The following is a 20,735-nucleotide window of genomic DNA, read 5'->3' on the forward strand; positions in this document are numbered from 1 at the left end:
CATCTGGACAGTTAACCCCCCCCCCCCCATCAACCTGCTCAGCTCCTCTTTTATAACATTGTGCCTGCAGACTGCACTGTATTTTCAATATGACACATTTGATTTTATTGAATAGAAGTCAATGGAGGGCCTCTCAATGACAGAAATGGATATTCCATACAAGACTGGGGCCTGGAATAACCCTTTAAATAAGAGCATAGCACATCTATTAGAGCTGTTAGTGGGACTCGTGCTAGATTTTGAATTTCTCTATACATCTGATTCTGAGGAATCTATATCTATCTCTATCTCCTATCTATCTATCTATCTATCTATCTATCTATCTATCTATCTATCTATCACCAATAGCTACACATGTGCTCCTGTATATTCATGTTCCGCTGAGCATTGGACCAGTGCAGGACTTTTGTGTCAGATGTCTGCAGATATAAATATATATACGCCGTATATATCCAGGTACATCATCCAAGTAAACAATCTGTTCCAAAGTATCTGCGTCTACACAACTACTGATGTGGTTTCTCGCCTCTATACAGGATGATCATTTGAAGTATATCTGGTGTTTATCCTGTTTCATCTGGCTGATGGGAGATATTTACTGCGTGAGACAAAACTTCAGTCAAGCCATCGCTTATCTCATTGGCAGCACATGCCAGCTACCTGTATCTCGGGGGATTCCAGACATAAATCCCCTGTCTACATGATCACAGCATTTATATATGTGGTTATACATTGTGCAAATGCAAATTCCAGGCATCAGTCATTTAGAAAAACCACGGAGTACATAACAAAGCAGCCCGACAGAGCTCTGATCTCCATGTAAACGTGTGCTCGGCAATGGGGGTTATTAGAGCATCGCACCCTCCGTATATATTCACTGGGTCTACTACACTATACAGTCTGCCCTGCCAGTTACATCAAAGGTGTCTGGATCTGCCAGTTTTGACTACAAATCTACCATGTATGAGACCTGCAGAGGTGGAGTGGTGTTAGTTGCTATCGGGTTCTGGAGGGGGTTCCAAAGGCCCCTCTGCCACATAAAATATACTATTATTCTAAATGCGTCTTAAATCCTTTAAAGGGATCCTATCATTAAAATCACATTTTTTCTCGATCACATGTAGGAGTAGCCTTAAGAAAGGCTATTCTTCTCCTACCTGTAGATGTCTTCTCCAGGCCGCCATTCGGTATAAATCCCGTTTTTCGTCTGTATGCATATGAGTTATCTAGCAGCACTGGGGGCGTCCCCAATGCTGCGAGAGAACTCTCCAGCGCCGACTCCATCTTCTTCAGGAACGGCCTCTCTACGTCTCTTCTTCCGGAGCTGGGTTTCAATTTCCTAGGGCAGAGCAGACTGCGCATGCCCGGGCCACAAGAAAATGGCCACTTACACAGCTTATGCTGGGTACACACCTGCGTCCCGGCCTCCATTTTGCAGGTTTCCGTTTCCTGCCCAAAACTGTACAGGAGACGGAAACCTGCAGTCATTTTTCAAACCCATCATTTGAATGGGTTTGAAAAGCGTCCGGCCGTGAGCGTTTTGTGCTCTCCGCAGCAAAACCGGTTTTTTTTTAACCAGACACAAAGTCGGAAAAGCAGGACTTTGTGTCCAGTTTAAAAAAAAACAAAACACGATTTCGCTGCGAAGAGCCCAAAACACTCACGGCCAGACACGGTCTGTCGGGTTTTGGTCTTCTGCATGCAGAAGACGGAAACCCCACAGGCGGAGACCGGGAGCAGATGTGAACGAGCCGTTACTGTGTAAGTGTCCACAAGAAAATGGTCGCTTACACAGCTTACTGTGTAAGCGGCCATTTTTCTTGTAGCCGCGGGCATGAGCAGTCTGCTCTGCCCGAGGCCTAGAAGATTGAAACCCAAGCTCTAGAAGAAGAAGACACACAGGCGCCGCGGGAGATTTCTCCAAGAAGATGGAGGAGTCGCTGGAGATTTCTCTCGCAGAATTGGGGACACCCCCAGTGCTGCGAGAGAACTCATTTGCATATAGACAAAAACTGGAATTTCTACCGAACAGCGGTGCGGAGAAAACATCTAAAGGTAGGAGAATAACCTTTTTTAAAGCTATTCCTACGTGTGATTGAGAAAAAAAAAATAAAATGTGATTTTAACGATGTGTGAAACGTGTGATTTTAACGATAGAATCCCTTTAATTTCCACCCTAATATGACATCTCCGATTCATCTTTCCCACCTCGATAGCCAACTACAAGTTAAAGGGAGAGACATGATGGTTATGACATTAAGTTAGCCATTACGGTACGGATACCAGATCTGCCAAACTGTTTCAATGACACAGGAAAATCGCTGCAAAATCCGCATTGGCGACAAACAGTGCAGAATCACACCCTTTCCTGCTCCTCCCTGACACCACCCACTTGATATTAGGGAGTCTAGTTAGCATATCAGGCACTAAAAAGAACTACATTAATTGCTCAGGAATGGTGGGGGCTAGAGAAAAAATTCCAACAGCCCTGGGATCAGCGGAGCGGCATCTTTTAAACTGGAGTTGGTGAAGGTGGTGAAAGTCCTCTTTCATTGCCAGTCTATCTAGCTATGCTTTACTAAATGCCCAACCAAACTGCATAAGGAGGCAAAGCTGGAAGACGTCCCGGCATATGTTACTTGTGATTTCTTTACTTCCATCAAACCTGTCTGAGCCCTATTACAACATAGGATTCATTCCTATATATGTAGTTGGCTCAGGACAGTCGGAGCACGCTTGTATAAATTAAGGATGCGTCTAATAAACTGTATGAATGTGTCCAGGAGCGCTCGCAGTGACAATGTCGTTTTAGTAAAAAATCCTCACTCGACAAGAATATGTCATGTTTATGGTATACTCTAGAGAGCAGCTGTCAGAAACATGGGTACCAGGCTTCCAGAGAGGTTTATTGATCGAGTCATGTGGTTTTCAGCATCGCATGTAAGGAGAGGAGAAAAAATAATTATTACATGGAACAGGCAAGTCTCACGGGGCAGAACACAGCTTCAAATCTCATGAAATACATGATAATCTGCTGTGAAATAAAGGGATTCACACTTCAAAATGCAGTTCAGGAGGCTTTAAAGGGACCCGGCCGCTGAAGGATATTCAGCTATGGAGGAATTTATTAGAACATTATGACTTTTATCGCAGGCTGGAAGCTAGATCTACATTAGGCACTGTTATACATGTGCTGCGCATAATATAGGGAGTAAGAAGCCAAGGGGAAAAAATGCTAAAAAAAAAAAGGAAAATATATGCAGTCTTGAGTTTCTGATGCTGAGTGTTTGGATTTTATAGGATGAAGATTTGCTGTTCTGTTTAATCAATAGGTTGGGCTCAGTCCAATAGAAATCACAGCCGCACATTCAGAAAGTTTTACTTCCCTGCAATAGATGGAGAAGAAGGATCGGATAGGATGAGTTTCCAACATGGCTGTGTCATTAGTTCCATTGGCAGTAAAGTATTCTGCACTCCTCATTGAGAATACATGCATGCTCAGCAGGGTGTGCATGTGTATAGGGTGATCGAGAGGAATAGCTGTTGAATAAACACCATCTCAGGCTATGGCTGGTTGCACCCTTTATTTAGGTGCTGTTTTTTTTCTACAGTGCAGAATTCGGAAATGGGAGAGGTGAAAAAACAGCCGCCATACACATCTCATGGCTGCAGGATGAGGCGGGCTGAAAACCAACATACCCCGTCCTACTTTCCCCTGATATCTGCCATTGGAGAAGAGCTCCTTACACTTACAAGGGGCAAAATCAGTGGGTTTGGCCGACATTTATCTAATGAACATCAGATGCTATAAAATAAGCTGTAGATAAATATTACCGGCAGGTTTATGGCCGGCTTGAATGGGAGCGGAGCTCGGACACAACACAGTGAACTGAAGTCTGTTTTTGGCTCCGTACAATGTATAGTCCCAACAGTCTCATACTGGTGACTTATCCTATGGATAGGTTCATCAATATCATTAAAGCTGGGGAATAGGACCTGTTCTTAGTTTTGCACATGGCTCACGGCCTCATACATGGGACCATGAAAATAACATAGAAATGAATGGGTGAGTGTGCTAGCTGTGAAAAACATGGCTAGCATAGGCACATGGGGACACAGGGTCTTGTGCACAAGGTCTAAGAACAATTCCAGAGTGAACTGTTGCAGTATCAGCTCTGTCCTCACTGTAAAACGCCGCCTTCACTAATATTACCCATTGTCAGACAGTCAAAGACACTTAAGACTACATTCACATTAGCTCCTGAAATCAGCAGCCTTTTACATCAGCCAATTTCAGTTTTAAGACAACAGATACCATTAGGCAACAGGTCCGTAGGTACCTCTATCTAACCAAAATTTTAGTGATCTGTGTATCCTTTGTTCTGGACCTCAAACACAAGTATGCAGTGCGCAGCGTATGGGCCGGTTTTTTCTTTTTTAAAATGTAGATTGAGAGCCCCACATACATTTCACAATGTACATTTTTCCCTATCAATATGTCTTTGAAATATGGGATGGAAATCCAAGCAAATACAGGGAGAACAAACTCCTTGCATATGTTTTTGTTTTTTGCCCTTGGCGGGATTTGAACACCAGGACTCCAGCGCTGCAAGGCTGCAGTGCTAACCACTGAGCCACCGTGTGGCCCGGGCCAGTTTTTTCTTTTGTGCAATTTAATTCACAATGTATTCATCTTGCTGTGAGTCACTCGGTTTTGCTTAGCATATTAAAATAAAACGATCACTATGTGCCCCCCAAATCCCCCATCATCCTGCTATCTGACATTCGGAGTATAGGTCTATTTTTGTGTAATACCTGCACATCTAGTAAATGTCAGATAACAGAAGAAATTTCATACAATGTAAGCCTAGTAACTGATCAGTCAGCATTCTTGTTTTAGGATGGAAACAGCTGTCACGTCATCTTAGTAACTTCCTGATGTGTAGGAGGTGATGAAATATAATTAGCATTCAGTCGACTAATTCTACATAATCATGTTATGGAGCGAGCAGGTACAATAGACGAGAACCCACAAGCAGTTTTATATCATTTTTCACTTTAGTTTTACTTCCCTTTCCTTCACATCTACCACTGCTGTGTTGCCATTCAGAGTCCGGGGTATCCTAGGTGGAGACCCCTTTGTTATATAGGACGTCCAACAGGTGGCCTAGGGCAGCCAGGGGCCCTCTATGGACCTGTTCTGAGGCCCTCAGAGAAACATATGTGGAAATGAGTTAAAGTATGTGCACCTAACACTTATGAGTGGGTAGGCCAAACCTCTGACCCCAATTCCCAACTAGTATATACATTGTGAAAATGTGAAATGGCAGTGGAATTGGCTAGCCTAACCACTGACTCAGACTCTGTTTCTCCACAGCATGACTGAGTTTGACTCCTAAATCGCTGACAGTGATGGTCCTCTAAGAGTTTGTTTACATGGTGGCATTTGGTGCTGAATTTGAGCTATAAAATTATATATATATATATATATATATATATATATATATATATATATATATATATATATATATATATATATATATATCATTTTACTTTGCAGCAGGAGTCAAAGTTGATAACTTCTATGACTCCAACTATACCCAAAATTGGGCCCAACTAGGACTTCACAACCCTATTTGATAATATTAAAGAGGACCTTTCATCAGATTGGGCACAGGCAGTTCTATATACTGCTGGAAAGCCGACAGTGTGCTCTCCCAATTTGTGCCCCAGGTAAAGTGCTATCGGTCCCGGTACCGTAGCGCTTTACAGTCAGAAGGGCATTTCTGACAGTCAGTCAGGAACGTCCTTCTTCCCAGCAGCGCCTATCGTGCTGCACAGTGTGAGCGGGGAGGAACGCCCTCTCCCTCCTGATAATACTCGTCTATGGACGAGCACTGTGAGCAGAAGGAGGGGGCATTCCTCCCCGCTCACACTGTGCAGCGCGATAGGCGCTGCTGTGGAGAAGGACATTCCTGATTGACTGTAAGAAACGCCCTTCTGACTGTAAAGCGCTACGGTACTGGGACCGATAGCGCTTTACTCAGGGCACAGATCGGGAAAGCGCACTGTTGGCTTTCCAGCAGTATATAAAACTGCCTGTGCCCAATCTGATACAAGGTCCTCTTTAAGGGCTGCATTCGGATAACCATAATATCGTGGGTTGAAAACCACTGACCCCGGATACAATGGAGGTATGCATTACCAAATCACAACATTCTCAATAACTGGATAGGCTCCCAATGTTCTTCCCCGTACTCCATGGTGGACAATGTGAAGGAAATGAATTGGCTGGCATTAGGTTACAATAAAAAGTTATTGGAGTCTGATGGTCCCAGATTACCAACAAAGCCGCAATGTTCAGCAACTTACCTGTCATAGCAGTTGAAGTCGTCTAACCAACATCCTTTCTTCACAAGTTCAATGAAACCAGAATTATTCCTCCAAGATGCATAGCAGTGAAGCCGCTTATCCTTCTCGCCATCACACCTCTCCACTCCGCTCTGGTTGGTTTTTTCAATCTCCCAGTTGACATTGTAATAAATGCATTCCCGAGGGTCCTCCTCATTGTGCCCAGATCCTGAAAGATAAGAGTGGCATGGAATTATAAACCCTGATCCCGGGCGCAATTTACTTGCAGGTGAATTCTCCATTACTTTATCTTTTACACAGTCTGTAAACCGTTCCTTCTAAATATTTGCATTGCAGAAAGAGGCCCCGCGGCAACGGAGAAAACTTGTACCAAACTAATAACCTAACAACTTGACTCACGACAAGAGCACTTCTGTTCCATTAGCCTATGGAAACACCGTAAACCACTTAAAACAGTAATACTAATAGCATATTATTCAGATCTACTGTTGTAGATATTATCTGGAGACGGAATATTTCTTGGAAAGTCGAAAAAAAATTGTACAAGTTAAAAATGGAAACTCACGGACCTGACCTCTCTGTGCGAGGCATTGCTTCAAAAGTGAAAAATATTCTACTACAAAAGAAGAAAAAAAGTGATAAAAACCATTGTTGCATAGATAGCAGCGTAAAACCAGAATATCCGGTTAGCTGGAAATCTCTTCTCGGTTGTGTCTTAATATTGTGATTCACAGATTCCAGTTTATAGAAGGTTTCAGCTGTCTCAGGTTGTGGTCATCGAAAAAAAATTGCCCTTCATGATTCTCAATAAGAAGAAATGAGTTGAGTAAGGGGGTGTTTGGAAGTTTGGTAGCGGGGTAAGTGTGAGAAAGGCTAAAAGGAAACCGAAGTCTACTTCAACAATGTGGCCACCCGATTTGTCTTCACGTAGGGTGACTAAGGCCCTGTTCGCATGGGGCAAGAGGGGGTGGATTTTGGCGCTGGATCCACGCCCTCACAATAGAGGTCTATGCAGATCACTAGCGTTCGTCTTTCCGCTAGCGGTTTGTTCCTGCTAGTGGAAAACAGACGCGAGCTGCCCCTTCTTCAGGTGGATTCCGCGGTTGATCCAGCCAGGGCGTCCGCCTCGCGGCAGAACCCTCCGGACTAGGCCCATACATTTGGGCCTACTCCAGAGCAGGAAGCCAACGACTGTCGGAAGCTGTGGCTGGCACATTTTGGTCCTATTCTGACACTGCTTCCCACGTCAAAATCAGGACAAAAATACACCATCCTGTGCCCCACGTGAACGAGGCCTAAAGTTGATCGAAATGAACTAGTTCAGCCATAATGAACCTTGGTAGGGTAACATTTTATAATAAACAGTTTTCGACACATCATAGACTGGACAGAATGATGTGTTTACAATTTTATCTGATGGGACAAAATCTCTACTGTCCATGGTTTTTCTTTGAAAGACTTTTCCAAGGTGGATCACTCGGCTTTCACCTAATGTAACTTAAAACGCATGACGAGCTTGCACAATTGGATTGGCCAGATGGGTATAACTGTGTTATTCCACAATTATACAACCATCAGCCCTCTATATAATGTGTATGACTACGTTAGATACCCGTAGAAATCTATGCGATGCAACTGTGCAACCGGTTTCATATTGCAGGCTACAAGTTATAGTCAGGCAGTGAGGCACGGTCTTACAAGCCAACCAACAGTGCTACTTTTAGAATTACCATAATACAAATTCTAACAGTCTATTCAGTAGGACTATCAGCTGTGTATCCACCTGACTTCTGCACAACACAACTGATGGTCCCAACCCCATTTATAAGGCCAGAAATCCCACTTATTAATCCTGACAGGGCACACCTGTGAAGTGAAAACCATTTCAGGTGACTACCTCTTGAAGCTCATCAAGAGAATGCCAAGAGTGTGCAAAGCAGGAATCAAAGCAAAAGGTGGCTACTTTGAAGAACCTAGAATATAAGACAGATTTTCTGTTGTTTCACACTTTTTGTTAAGTATATAATTCCACATGTGTCGATTCATAGTTCTGATGCCTTCAGTGTGAATCTACAATTTTCAGTCTTGAAAACAGAAACTCTTTGAATGAGAAGGTGTGTCCAAACTTTTGGTCTGTACTGTATGTTCTAGTGATTTTTTTATTGGTTACTACTAAAAGTACTACTCCATCTCTCCTGATATAGATTAGAACAGCAGGGTCTGAGGCCTACAAGTAAAACGACCTAATAGCACATGGGTCACAACACAATAGAGTATAGCTCCCCCTTAAAGGGTTTCTACCGTATTGAAAACCTCAAGCTACGGAACATAAACCTGCATTTATTTCAGCAGGTTCTCTTTTTTTCCTGGTCTCTTAAAATTTTAAAATGTTGTATTACTAATACTAGAGATGAATTCTGTACAACTGGAAACCAACTGTGTATAATTTATGCAATCTATAAAAAGGAACCTCTCGGTGAAAATGAACATAAATGCGTATAGTTCATTGCTTAGACCTCACACAGCGCTAAGCTGGCCCATTACTCCTCGTGTCCTGGATTTGAAGTGAAACATAAGTTTTATGGCATCATAGAGATGCACAGTTTCATGGCCAAACACACACTGACAGGCTAAATGCATCCTAGTCTCATCGAGAGTGCTCACATGGTGCGTCTAGTAAGACGGAAAATAAGAAATTGTATAACGCACACATCATACAAAAGGAAAAGCAATTTTAATCCTCCGCCGTTGTGTTTTTAAAGTATGTCTGGTTTTTAAGAGTAGAATGAAAAAAAAAATGGGTCATATCCTTTAAGGTCGAGTAGAATAAAAATAACTTTGTACGTCGACACAAAGAAAAAACAACTCAACAGTACGGAAGAGTCATTGTACCCTTTAAGAAGAGTAACCTTTATCAAAAGGAATGATATGGTACAGATATAGAGAAGTTATCATATTCTACAATCAATTCACAAACAAAAGTGGCATTGTGAGCGATAAGTGTATACTGAAACGGAATATCTACAAAGCACAAAAAACCAAGAACACACAGCTCTATAAAAACTCTATAAAAAGAGCATGGTCGCTCAGCCTTTAGTATAATAGCCTGACAAGGCCGGGTCCTGGGATCGAATCTTAGCTGCAATGAGTTTGTAGGTTTGCTCTGTATTTGTGTGGCTTTCCCCCACACTCCAAAGACATACTGATAGGGAATTCAGATTGTGAGATCAACTGAGGACAGCGACGACGCAAGCAGCACTTTTCTCTCCGCATGTTTCGTGTGGAAACCACACAAACCTCATTACAGTCTATGGGGTCCGCGGGTTTCCTAAGGTAACTTTTTTTTTTTTTTTTTTAATGCGTATAGGTTTCCGTTCCAAGGGTCTCCAAGCGGACTCTCTGAACGGAAACCCGAATGCAGATGTGAACCGGGCCTTACACTAGGTTCACACTAGCGCCCGGACTTTCAAGTTTCCAGTCAGACCGGGTCCGGCCGTGAGCGCTGATGAGCGTTTTATGCTCTCCGCCACAAAACCGTTTTGTTTTTTTTAATCGGACACAGAGTACTGCATGTCCGACTGTGTCCGGTTTAAAAACCCGGTTTCACAGCAGACAGCATAAAACGCTTACCGCCAGACATCTTTCAAACCCATTCAAATGAATGGGTTTGAAAGAGTCCTGCAGGTTTCCATCTACTGCTCTGTTTTGTGCAGGAAACGGAAACTTGCAGAACGGAGACCGGGCGCAGATGTGAACGAGCCCTTAGCAAGAATAATAAAGAAAAAGATGAATTGGCAGAAACCATTTGCAGATAGCAAAGGAAATGTGCTTTGGATTAGATAAAAGTGAGAATTAGGATGAAGCCCCACATTGCAGAAACGCAGCTTTTTTTGTTGCATATTTTGTTGCGGGTTTTTTGAATCAAAGCCAGGAATGGCTATTAAAGGAATGGGGAATATATAGGAAGCTCTTATACTTCTACCTTCTGCCTAATCCACTCCTGGCTTTTTCTCAAAAAACTGCAGCAAAATCTGCAACAACAACAAAAAAAAAAAAAGCTGCGGTTTCGCAGTGTAAGCAGCCATTTTTTTCTTGTGGTCCGGCCATGCGCAGTCTGCTCTGCCCAAGGCCTAGAAGATTGAAACCCAGGACAGAAGAAGACTCAGGGAGAGGGTGTTCCAGAAGAAGATGGAGGTGGCGCTGGAGAGTTCTCTTGCACCATTGGGGACGCCCCCAGTGCTGCGAGAGAACTCATTTGCATAGCGAGGAAAACCCTGGTTTTCTACCACACGGCGGCGCGGAGAAGACATCTAAAGGTAAGAAGAATAGCCTCTCTTAAGGCTATTCCTACGTGTTAGGGAGTAAAAAAAAAAGGGTATCCAACAATAGAATCCCTTTAAAGGGGGTTATGTACTAGAGGAAATCCTTTCAATATGCCCTAATCTGGCACTTGGACCCCCAAGAGACGGGTCACCACCCAGAACCTTTGGGCCAGAACAAAGGCTGGACTCCTTCACCAGCTTTATCAGCAGACTGATAGGAGTTTTAGATGCCAGACTAACCTTTCTGGTTTCTCTTAAAAAATGAGTTATCATAATCAAAAGAACTGGATAACATATTGCGGTAATTTATATAAAAAGAGTAAGCAAAATGGAGCCCTGTTAGATGATGTATGCTGCCCTAAAAAGGGGATATAATAGAAGAAGAGAAGCCAGACTCAAGACTGTATATGTTTATGTGATTTGAAGCAGGTAAGTAAACCCTGATGGGACTCCTAGGATAAACAGTAAGAGTCCTGTTTAGTCCGTCCGCACGCGGATTGTGAATGTGTGTATACAGAGACGGCTGTGCATCACTGTTTGTGGGCAGGGTACGCCGGGCACCTGTAAGGATTAACTTCTTTTTTTTACAGCTCCAAATTAAATAAACCCATATATAAATCACTAAGCTCAGCTTCTCTCCCTCTATTATAGAAGGCAACATAAATCACCTGACAAGTTCTCTTTAAACTCAAAAATTTCTTAGATTTTGTATCTGGAAACTAAGCATGCCCTTTGAAATCACACAGATACCAACACTGAAACTAATATGGTCAATCTTACTATGACAGCTTATTATTTCTGACGGACAATGCATAAAAGGTCACGGATACAGCTGTAAAATCAGAAAGTTTTACCATTTTTTGAAACTTTCAGGAAATAATGGCATCAAAATTTATTCAGAGATCTTTTAACGGTTTAACTAGTAAATCGCATATTGCTGCACATGGTGTAATGGTCTTCGGTCCACTCAACCCCATTAATTGGGAGAGCTCCAGCGCCATTCATGGCCAATACAATACCGAACTATGTTCCCACGTATTGTAGCCCTTTCAAACAGCTGATCTGTAAAGGCGAAGGTAGTCGGATACAACCTTGTATGGTTTTGATTACCAATTCCAAGGATGGGTGCAAATAGATAGACATATATTCGTATACAGGGTGCCCAAATTAAAAAAAAATAAAAGAGGGCTTCTTACTGGGCTGTGTAACCCCAACTAAGCTTCTTATGGGCAAAATATCAAATTTCCCATATCGTTTTCCCCAATAAGCATGGTTAAGAGGACTGTATCACCCTCAAATTGTGCCTTGATTGATAAAGTAAGGTCGAGTTCACACGGGGTATTTTGGTCAGGATTTTGAGGACGTATCCGCCTCAAAATTCAGACCAAAAAGAGGGCTCCCATTGATTTCAATTGGAGCCGGTCGTTTCATGGCCATGCTCATTCTTCAGGCGGATTGCGCCTCATGAACCCGCCTGAAGACACTCCCGACTAGGCCCATTCATTTGGGCCTAATCCAGATCGCAGTACACTGCACCGGCATCTAGTCATGACTGCCCCGTATTTTGGACCGGAACCTGAGGTGGCCTCCGCGTCAAATTCCAATCCAAAATACTGTTTGAACTCAGCCTAACAGTGACTTAAGGAAAAGAAACCCATTGGCAAGATACTCAACTTTAGCGTGGGCTGTGCATCTTTCCATGGCTGTTCTATATATACTTAGGCCTAGGACAAATTACCGTAGACTTTTTCCAATTAATTAATATTTTGGTGTCATTTATGGAAGAATTGCGCACTTCTAGACGGAAGTAAATACACTGTAAAGGATTTTACAATCTTTTACGCATATAGACTAGCTAGCATTCCAAGGCTTCTGGGAAGGCATTTTGAGATTATGTCTTGTTTTATTACCCCGTTGGTGTCCAATAAATGTTTCCCATAAGAGCACTCTAAAAACTACCGCAATAAAGACCATATGTTGTAATGGCAATGAAGTGCTTCATAATCTATCAAGCAATTTACAAAAACCAATAGAAGCCAAGGAGCAAACAAAACGAGATAACTGCTCGGCGCATTCACAATTATTATAATGAATGAATGTATAGAACTGAAAACAGATTTGTAAAGGCTATAGAAAAAAAGGTAATGAAAAACATAAATTTTGACGTAAGAGGCGTATATAGTCGATGCTGTTAATCTTCTGTCCTGCAGAGGGTACTCTTGTATTTTGGTGATACCGTATGTATAGGTTTTTGTTAAATAGGCTAATTTTTTTCTATTCCACGAACCAATTACTGAGTCATATCTATAAAAATGCTTTATCACATCAACAAAAATACATAAAAGTCAAATAAAGTCAAACACAGTGCAGAGGATTTTCCAGCCTTATCATTGTCTCCTACAGGCCTATTACTTGATGACAGGGGTATCGGTTCCAGGAAAGTCATAAAGAGACTTGTATAGTTTGTCTTTTCACCGCTTCATATCAAGGACTCCATGTCTAGAACAAGTAGGTTCACAGACAAAGCTTTATTGTCACCAAAAAGTGCTTGCTGTTGAATGGTATACATAGCCGTATGGCACATAGAAAGTCTGCTTTAATATCTTTTCTAATTTTTATAAATTAGGCTAGCATTTCATCCATGAATGTCTGGAAATTATATTGGCAGCGTTAAAGCTACAAATGACAGTAATAGACCATAACTGCTCTTAGGTATGGCCGAGATCCTCCAAGTCATTTCATGGCTCTCTTGCACTCAGTCCGTTGCTACCTTTAGGCAATAAGTATGCCAAAAGAGAATCTAGCCATTGGCGGTCATATTAGCTTTCATGGGGTTTATTTCAGTGAACTAGACAGTCCCCATAAATTCTCATCTATTTGGCAAAGAATACGGAAATAAGTCGTTGGTGGAGAAAGGAGAACTTGCTCTAGTGCCGCCTTGGGTAGGTAGCTGCCTACAGATCAATGCCTGGTATTCCTGAAAACTAGTGGAATAATCTGGGAATAAAGCCTAACAAGAATATCTCCAACAAAGAGACCCATCCATAGACAGCTCCGCTTATCAGTGCAAAGGAGAGTAGAGTACTGTCCAGGGGGGCGAAAGGTCAAAAGATGTGGGTCCGAAGGGGTGCTACATCTCCTTATAGATATGTTAACTAGATCAGGCCATATTTCAGTATACAGGGAGTTAATAGGTTTCAGGAAAACCAGGCACTGATCTATAGAGAGCTACCTTCCTTCTATTCAACAAATTTCCCTTCTTCCACCAAGGAGAACTTATTAGCAAATTCCTTTCCCAGATTTTTTAATTTTTTTAAAAATTTTTTTTACAGGTCATACATGGGCTTCTGTCCCTGAACACCACAAGATTAACCAAAACAGGTGACCTCTCCTTAGAGACCTTCAGACCCACATATACTTGGCAGTCACAGTGAGATATCCTTACCAATTAGGTTCATAAACATGTTACAGTCCAATTTTCTAGAATAACCTGGTTAAATACACCAGACAGACCGGAGCGGTTCATGTAATTTATAGTCAATACAGGCATTTTAAATAAGAATTATACAAATGTGTCGAGATCACCAGCTTTTCAAAACCATATGATTTTACAATACTATGTAACAATGTATCTATTCTATATCTATAGTCAATATTATATACAAATCCTATATCTATAGCCCCCCAGAGGTTGTGTTGTCACCTGCAGTCGGTCCAGGTTTTTACTAGCATGTCATGATCCTGTATTTCTTAGTTTTCAAGATAAATTGGAGTCCTTACCCACATTAAAGATAAGGTTGGACCCACCTGTAGTTCAGTTGTGAACAGTGTGAGAGGGAGGAAGAAGTTTATTCTCTAATTTAGGTTTCCTTTAGAAATGACTACTGTGGCTTTTTCTCAGTATTGATCATAAGTCTATGCCAAGAACTATAGCCCTCGTAGAAGACGAACTCAAGGTATTACGGCAAGGAGTTTGCAAGTAATGTAAAAGTTGAGCCTTAGGAAACATTTACATCCGTTGAATCCAACAATAGATAGAAGCTAGATCACACAGAAAACCTTGGGGACACAACACAAAGTCACATAATTAGTTCAAGCACTTTTTCTATTGATTCTAAGCATTGCAAACCCAATTCATTGGGAACTGGGAAAAAAAAATGAAACGCTTGGAACTGCAGAACTGGAAAGATCAATTACTAGGAATCGATATGAACGTGAATTGCTCTGCACTTATCTCAAGACTAACGCTTCCCATCAATTGTTATATCATGCGCACTACGGCAAATCTCTTGCAAATATATGATCTTAATAGTTGCTCTCAGAGCTCAGTAATAACATTTCTACAGGGAACTATTGGCTAAAGGGGAAATTACAACGTCCTAGATTTATTAGTAGTTCAAGTAGGCTTAAAACGTTACACCCATGAACCAACCTATCCAAATAAGTATTTTAGGGAACCCTCACCCACAACATACGGTATATAATACCGCCATAGGGTGCATGCACACTACGTAACGCCGGGCGTGTATGAGAGCCGTACACGCCGGCATTACGGCAGACTGCCGAACACTTCCCATTCACTTCAATGGGAGCGCTCGTAACAGCGGCGTTTACGAGCGCTCCCATTGAAGTGAATGGGAAGTGTTCGGCAGCCCTGCTGTAACGCCGGCGTGTACGGCTCTCATACACGCCCGGCGTTACGTAGTGTGCATGCACCCTTAAAGGGGAATTCTTGTCTCAGAATACATGGCTATATTCACTTTTTCATTACTTTGAGGGTAATTTCACATGGGGTTTTTTGGTCAGGGTTTTGAGGCAGATCCTGACCAAAAAGATGGCTCCCATTGAAATCAATTGGAGACGCTCAGGAGTTTTTTCCGCTCCCGGAAAAATGAAGCGAGATGCTCATTCTTCCGGCCAAGTCGCCTCGCGATTGCACACACTGCATTCTCCAGGCTAGGCCCATTCATTGGATCGGAACCTGAAGCGGCCACCGCCTCAGGTTCCGATAAAAAAAAAAAAAAAGCCCGTGTGAACTTATCCTTAAGGGGTTATATGATTTACTCACTTTGTCCACACCCAGCCGCCAAGACTCCTACAGCCAAAGAAGGAGTCCTACAGGGCTGAGACCTCAACCTCAGCTTTTTTTTTCTACCTGTTTTATCATTAGGTCTTTCACGGGTCTCAGACATATAACCCTCTACATGGGAGGCTGAAACCCTACCAGCTGAGCTACAGTTACTGGTCTTGCCTGAGCCCCTTCTCTACTGCCGTGGCCTTAGGCAGCAATACACTGGAGCTCATTGAGGTCTATGGACGCGTTATGTAGACAAGCTCTGTGCAGAGATGAGGAGTAGATAAGCTATGGCATCATCTATTGTCAGCAGTGTATGCAATGATAGGCGTCATCTTCTATTGTAATCCCATCTGTGACGTAAACAAGGTGTTTGCTGCAAAGAAAAGCCCTACAGAATTTGCGGAGTTTGCGCAAATAGTGACATGAAAAAGTTTTTTTAAAAAAATCAAAAATATGCAAAAATATATTTAAGCAGATAAACTGTGCCCAAAAAAATAAGTCATTGTCTAAAAAGGCACATTCCCTGTAAAAGGGGTTACATGGGAGTAGATAGGAATTTGGTTGGGTCTGGCACCCTTCAATGTGCAGACCGGCAATACAGGTTTTTTTATTGATCCCAAACCCCCTTTTCAGCGCCCGCTGCCTCGCCATTACCGATAGGCTGGAACAAGGCTTACAACGTTACTTAAAGGCAATTTGCGCAGAATGTCAGCGCTTTATAAACCAGCCGAAACGCTTCATTTGCCGCACCTTCTGGCATTAACATATCATTACACGTGACATTACATTACAAGTAATTAGAAACAGCTGTATGGACTTTTAGTGAAAAGAAGTTACAATATTTCCACATCAGATAACACATGTAACATATTAAATAAACCAGCGGCTCATTCTAGTCAAGTTAATTTACTATTACATCAGAACAAGCCAGGACAGCTCCTTATCATAGCCTGTAGGCAGCGGAGCTTATATCTGCCGATGTCACCCAGGCGTGCTCCGGCAAGTCCCAGCTATTTCATACTCATCAGTCTTCAAGATCTTGAGCATGAAGAGTCTACAGAATCCAGACATCAAATAGGGGTCTTATTTCGTACAGAGGGCAAGAACAAAAAGATCATTAGGAAAGACAACCAAACTCATAGGAGTTGTACACAGAAGACAACGCAGAAACGGGATGGATGGACATTAGAAGAGTAGAAATGACCACACTTTTTAGAGGCACACCACTTTAAGGGGAACCCGCAAAACTGAACATGGTGTCAGGTAGTAGGAGGGGCTGAGTAGATTGATATTTGTGGCATAGTTTTGTGGGTAAAGATTCAGTACGACTTAAGGGGGTTATCAAAGGCTAGATACGGAGCGCCGTGTCCTGTTCTCAGGAAGTGACATCATGTCCGTCAGTCGCCAACTGTTGTGATGTGACTTCTGGAGAAGAGGAAGGAAACCCCTTTAAATGCCTATATATTCTGGGCTTATAGCTGGCCCTCCTCCTGAAATATTTATCTGCAGATCATTTTCAGATTCAGCTTATATCCGTAACATAGATAAGATAAGATAATCCTTTAATAGTGCCACAGTGGGGAAATTCCAGTATGTTACAGCAGCATAGTAATACAGATACAGGATAATACACAGTAATATATTATAGAAGGAGACACACATATGCTGAGAAGAGAAGATATACTAGGAGTCCATAGCAGGGAGGAAGGGAAGGGAACGGAAGGGAAGAAGGAAGGAAGGAAGGAAGGAAGGAAGGAAGGAAGGAAGGAAGGAAGGAAGGAAGGAAGGAAGGAAGGAAGGAAGGAAGGAAGGAAGGAAGGAAGGAAGGAAGGAAGGAAGGAAGGAAGGAAGGAAGGAAGGAAGGAAGGAAGAAGCCTTCAGGCCATTTTAAGAGTTCGGTGGGCGGTCTTTTCAATGGTAGAGAGCCTTCCTTGTATACGTGACCATACAAGGCTAATGGTCAGTCAATGACTAGGACCGCCCACTGGACTCCTAAGCTGAGACTGAGCAGAAATTAAAATGAAAAAGCCAAAAAAAAAAATTTTTTTTTTTTTTCCGAAAAAAAAAAACCCTTTATATTAGCCTGTTTAAACCATGGAAATTGAGACAGAAGTCGGTCTCAAACTCCTCTTCCATTTCTGCCATGTCACCATACCCTTAGGCCTCATGTACATGACAATGTGCAGACCGAGGCTCTTCCAAGGGGTGTCCAATGCTCTGTCTCGATGATTATAGAGCAGGTCCATTCCTGAAGTCGAAAGGGATAAGGATGGCACTAGGAAGTGCATTCCGCTATACAATTGCCCCCCTTCGGCCTGTTCACTTATTTGAATGAGGCCTTAAGGTTAAACAATATGGTCACATAACATTAAGAACTGACCGACCAGCAGGGAATAATACTTGACCAACAGCAGGGGAAAAAAAATGCTCCCCTTTAACATGAACGTACCGCTATGTTACTGAAAACACAGGGCAGGGCAGCCTCCATCTTCTGCTATGTCAGACCAGACACTCATCCCCTCCCTTCTTTAACCCCATACGTAAATGATGCCATCTCCGCTGGGTATCAAAACCGACCTCAAAACAGGTTGTTAAAACCACATTTGGATAATCTATTCCCGGCCTGCTGTCAGGTCAATGAGGACAGACGCAGCGATGAATGATAATTATGTTACCTTTTGACACGGAGAAACAGCGAGCTATATACTGCCTCATTACCTACACAAACAGTTTGACAAAAGCCAGGAACCATACAACGCAGGTAGAATTATTACATCTTCTCAGAAGTGATCAGTCAGGGTGCGCCTCAGCGGAATGGACTGCAGATCATTTTTAAGTGAAAATAGACACTTGGGAATTTGGTTTTCTAGACTTTTTTGTTGCTGTAAATTTGCAACGAAACAATAAAAATTCTTTTTTTAGGATGTTCTTTATGACTGGACTAATAGGAAGAAGCAGGTAAACAAACACCGGGGACCTGATGGGGACCCATCACTGGGTCCCCAGCCCAATGGAGAGGTGAGCGTACAGTGTTTATTATCTGACCCCCACCCCCCAAATCCAATACACTTAAAGGGGTTGTCCGGGATAACTAGAAATCCTTACACTAGTCTAAATACCCCCTCACTTTCTAAATCCCGGGGGGAGGGGGTCATGTGACCAGCCCATGGACATTTTCTGATTATCCAGTGATTATCCGTTTCCACATTTCCGGAAACAGATCGTCACTACAAATACCCCCCCCCCCCCCCCCCCATCAACCCCATTATACTTACCATCCAGGCTTCTTCTGGCGAGACGGCTCCTCCCTCTAATGATTTAGCAGGGTGCACGCTCTTCTCCACTGTGCGTGACGCTGCCAGTAATTCACCTCTACTGGGCATCCATGCATGCGCAGAAGAGGTGGATCATTGCTGGGAGGAGAAGACTAAAATAGGAAAAGGAGGAGGAGGGGCCACAGGAAGAAGCATGGAGGGTAAGTATATAATATGGGTCAGGGGTTGGGCTGAGTAGGTAGGGAAGGGCGAGATAGCTAGAGAAACAGGAAGCGGGTGTATGGGAGGAGGTGTATGGGAGAGAGGGAGGGGGTGTATAGGAGGGAGGGGGTGTATGGGAGAGAGGGGATAGTAAGGAAGTTACACAGCAGGAAGCAGAACTACCTATACAAAAGCAGAGATACCAGCAGCCCTCAGAGACACCCAGAAGTTACTCCAAACACGGGTAAAGATATATGGGTGCATTTATTAACCTATTAGTGGCACAAACAGACATTTTGTTTAAAAAAAAAACTCTCTGGTGTTTGAGTTTTTGTTATTCAGGTCCGAATGGGGACCCAAAAGATGGGAACCCTGTCTGTGGGCACATGGAAACCCACAGACCCCATAGGCTATAATGGGGTCCAGCAGGATTCCACCAATTTTATGCTGAAACCTTGCAAGACTTTTCTCCCAATTTTAAGCGGTGTCTCGTAGGCAGACCCCAATGCAGATGTGAACCAAGCCTGATTCACCAACCCGGGGAGGAGAAAACTAAAAATATTAAGGTTTTAGGCCACAGTGTCAAAATAGTGTATGGATTTTATGCATTAGTCATTCATATCATACTATGAAAAGGAAAGGCGTACAGGGAGAGGAGAGAAGACGTACACTGTGCTTCTAGTTTCCATAGACGTATCGGAGCGGTCGGCCAACCTCATAATACGTCGCTGCCTTTGGACATATTAAAGGCTGGATGAACTGATGCATCTTTTAGTCAGCACATAAAATAATGAACATGCTGGGAGGCAAATACATGTGAGCAGTGAATAGGTTCAGGGCCTTTCTGGCTATGTGGGGCTTGCTGACTCGGCCTTCTCCTGTCTGTGTTGGCCGACGACTAGAAAACAAGCCCGGCACATGTTTATTTTCCAGACAAAGTCCAGTTAAAAAGGAATCAGGCTTGAATGATCTTTGTACGCTGACCTCAAAAAACCCGCACATGCAATCCAGAGAGCACCAGCTGAGTCAGAACAGAACGGCGTTGACTATTACAATATACATTAACTTTCATTACGCACTTACTCTTAACACCTATGGATAGGCAGAAAATGACTGTGCATTAATATGCCCTGCAGGAGAGCGTATCAAAGCGACGGAAGATGGGGGAAGCTGGAGAAATGCAACTAGAAGAATTCACTTATCACCGCCATGATGGCCGCAGGAACGTGCTTTTCTCATTTGCGCTATTGATTTTTCTTTATAAATATACATACAGTCAAAAGCCGACATGGTTACAGCGTATGAATGCAATACATAACACAATACAGTCTTAAAATCAGGCTTACCCAGAATAGTACAATATCTTATGATCCATCAACAGGCCCAGGCTCTGATACAATGATGTGGGCCGAATACCCAGCCCTCTCCCAAAGATGCAGAAAAAGATGATCGGAGAAGACTGTCGAAAACAGTCACAAAAACCCATAA

General features: G+C 42.8%; 1 protein-coding gene across 1 annotated transcript in view; it reads right to left on the bottom strand.

Moving 5' to 3' along the window:
* The window catches only part of ACVR2B (activin A receptor type 2B), a 132,187-nt gene that overhangs the window by 33,740 nt on the left and 77,712 nt on the right, over nt 1-20,735 (bottom strand). Inside the window, exon 2 of the mRNA XM_075271538.1 lies at nt 6,373-6,580. Coding sequence (XP_075127639.1) covers nt 6,373-6,580 — 208 coding nt within the window. The remainder of the gene's footprint in view (nt 1-6,372; nt 6,581-20,735) is intronic.

The sequence above is a fragment of the Leptodactylus fuscus genome, chromosome 4, assembly GCF_031893055.1.
Source record: "Leptodactylus fuscus isolate aLepFus1 chromosome 4, aLepFus1.hap2, whole genome shotgun sequence".
Lineage (NCBI taxonomy): Eukaryota > Metazoa > Chordata > Amphibia > Anura > Leptodactylidae > Leptodactylus > Leptodactylus fuscus.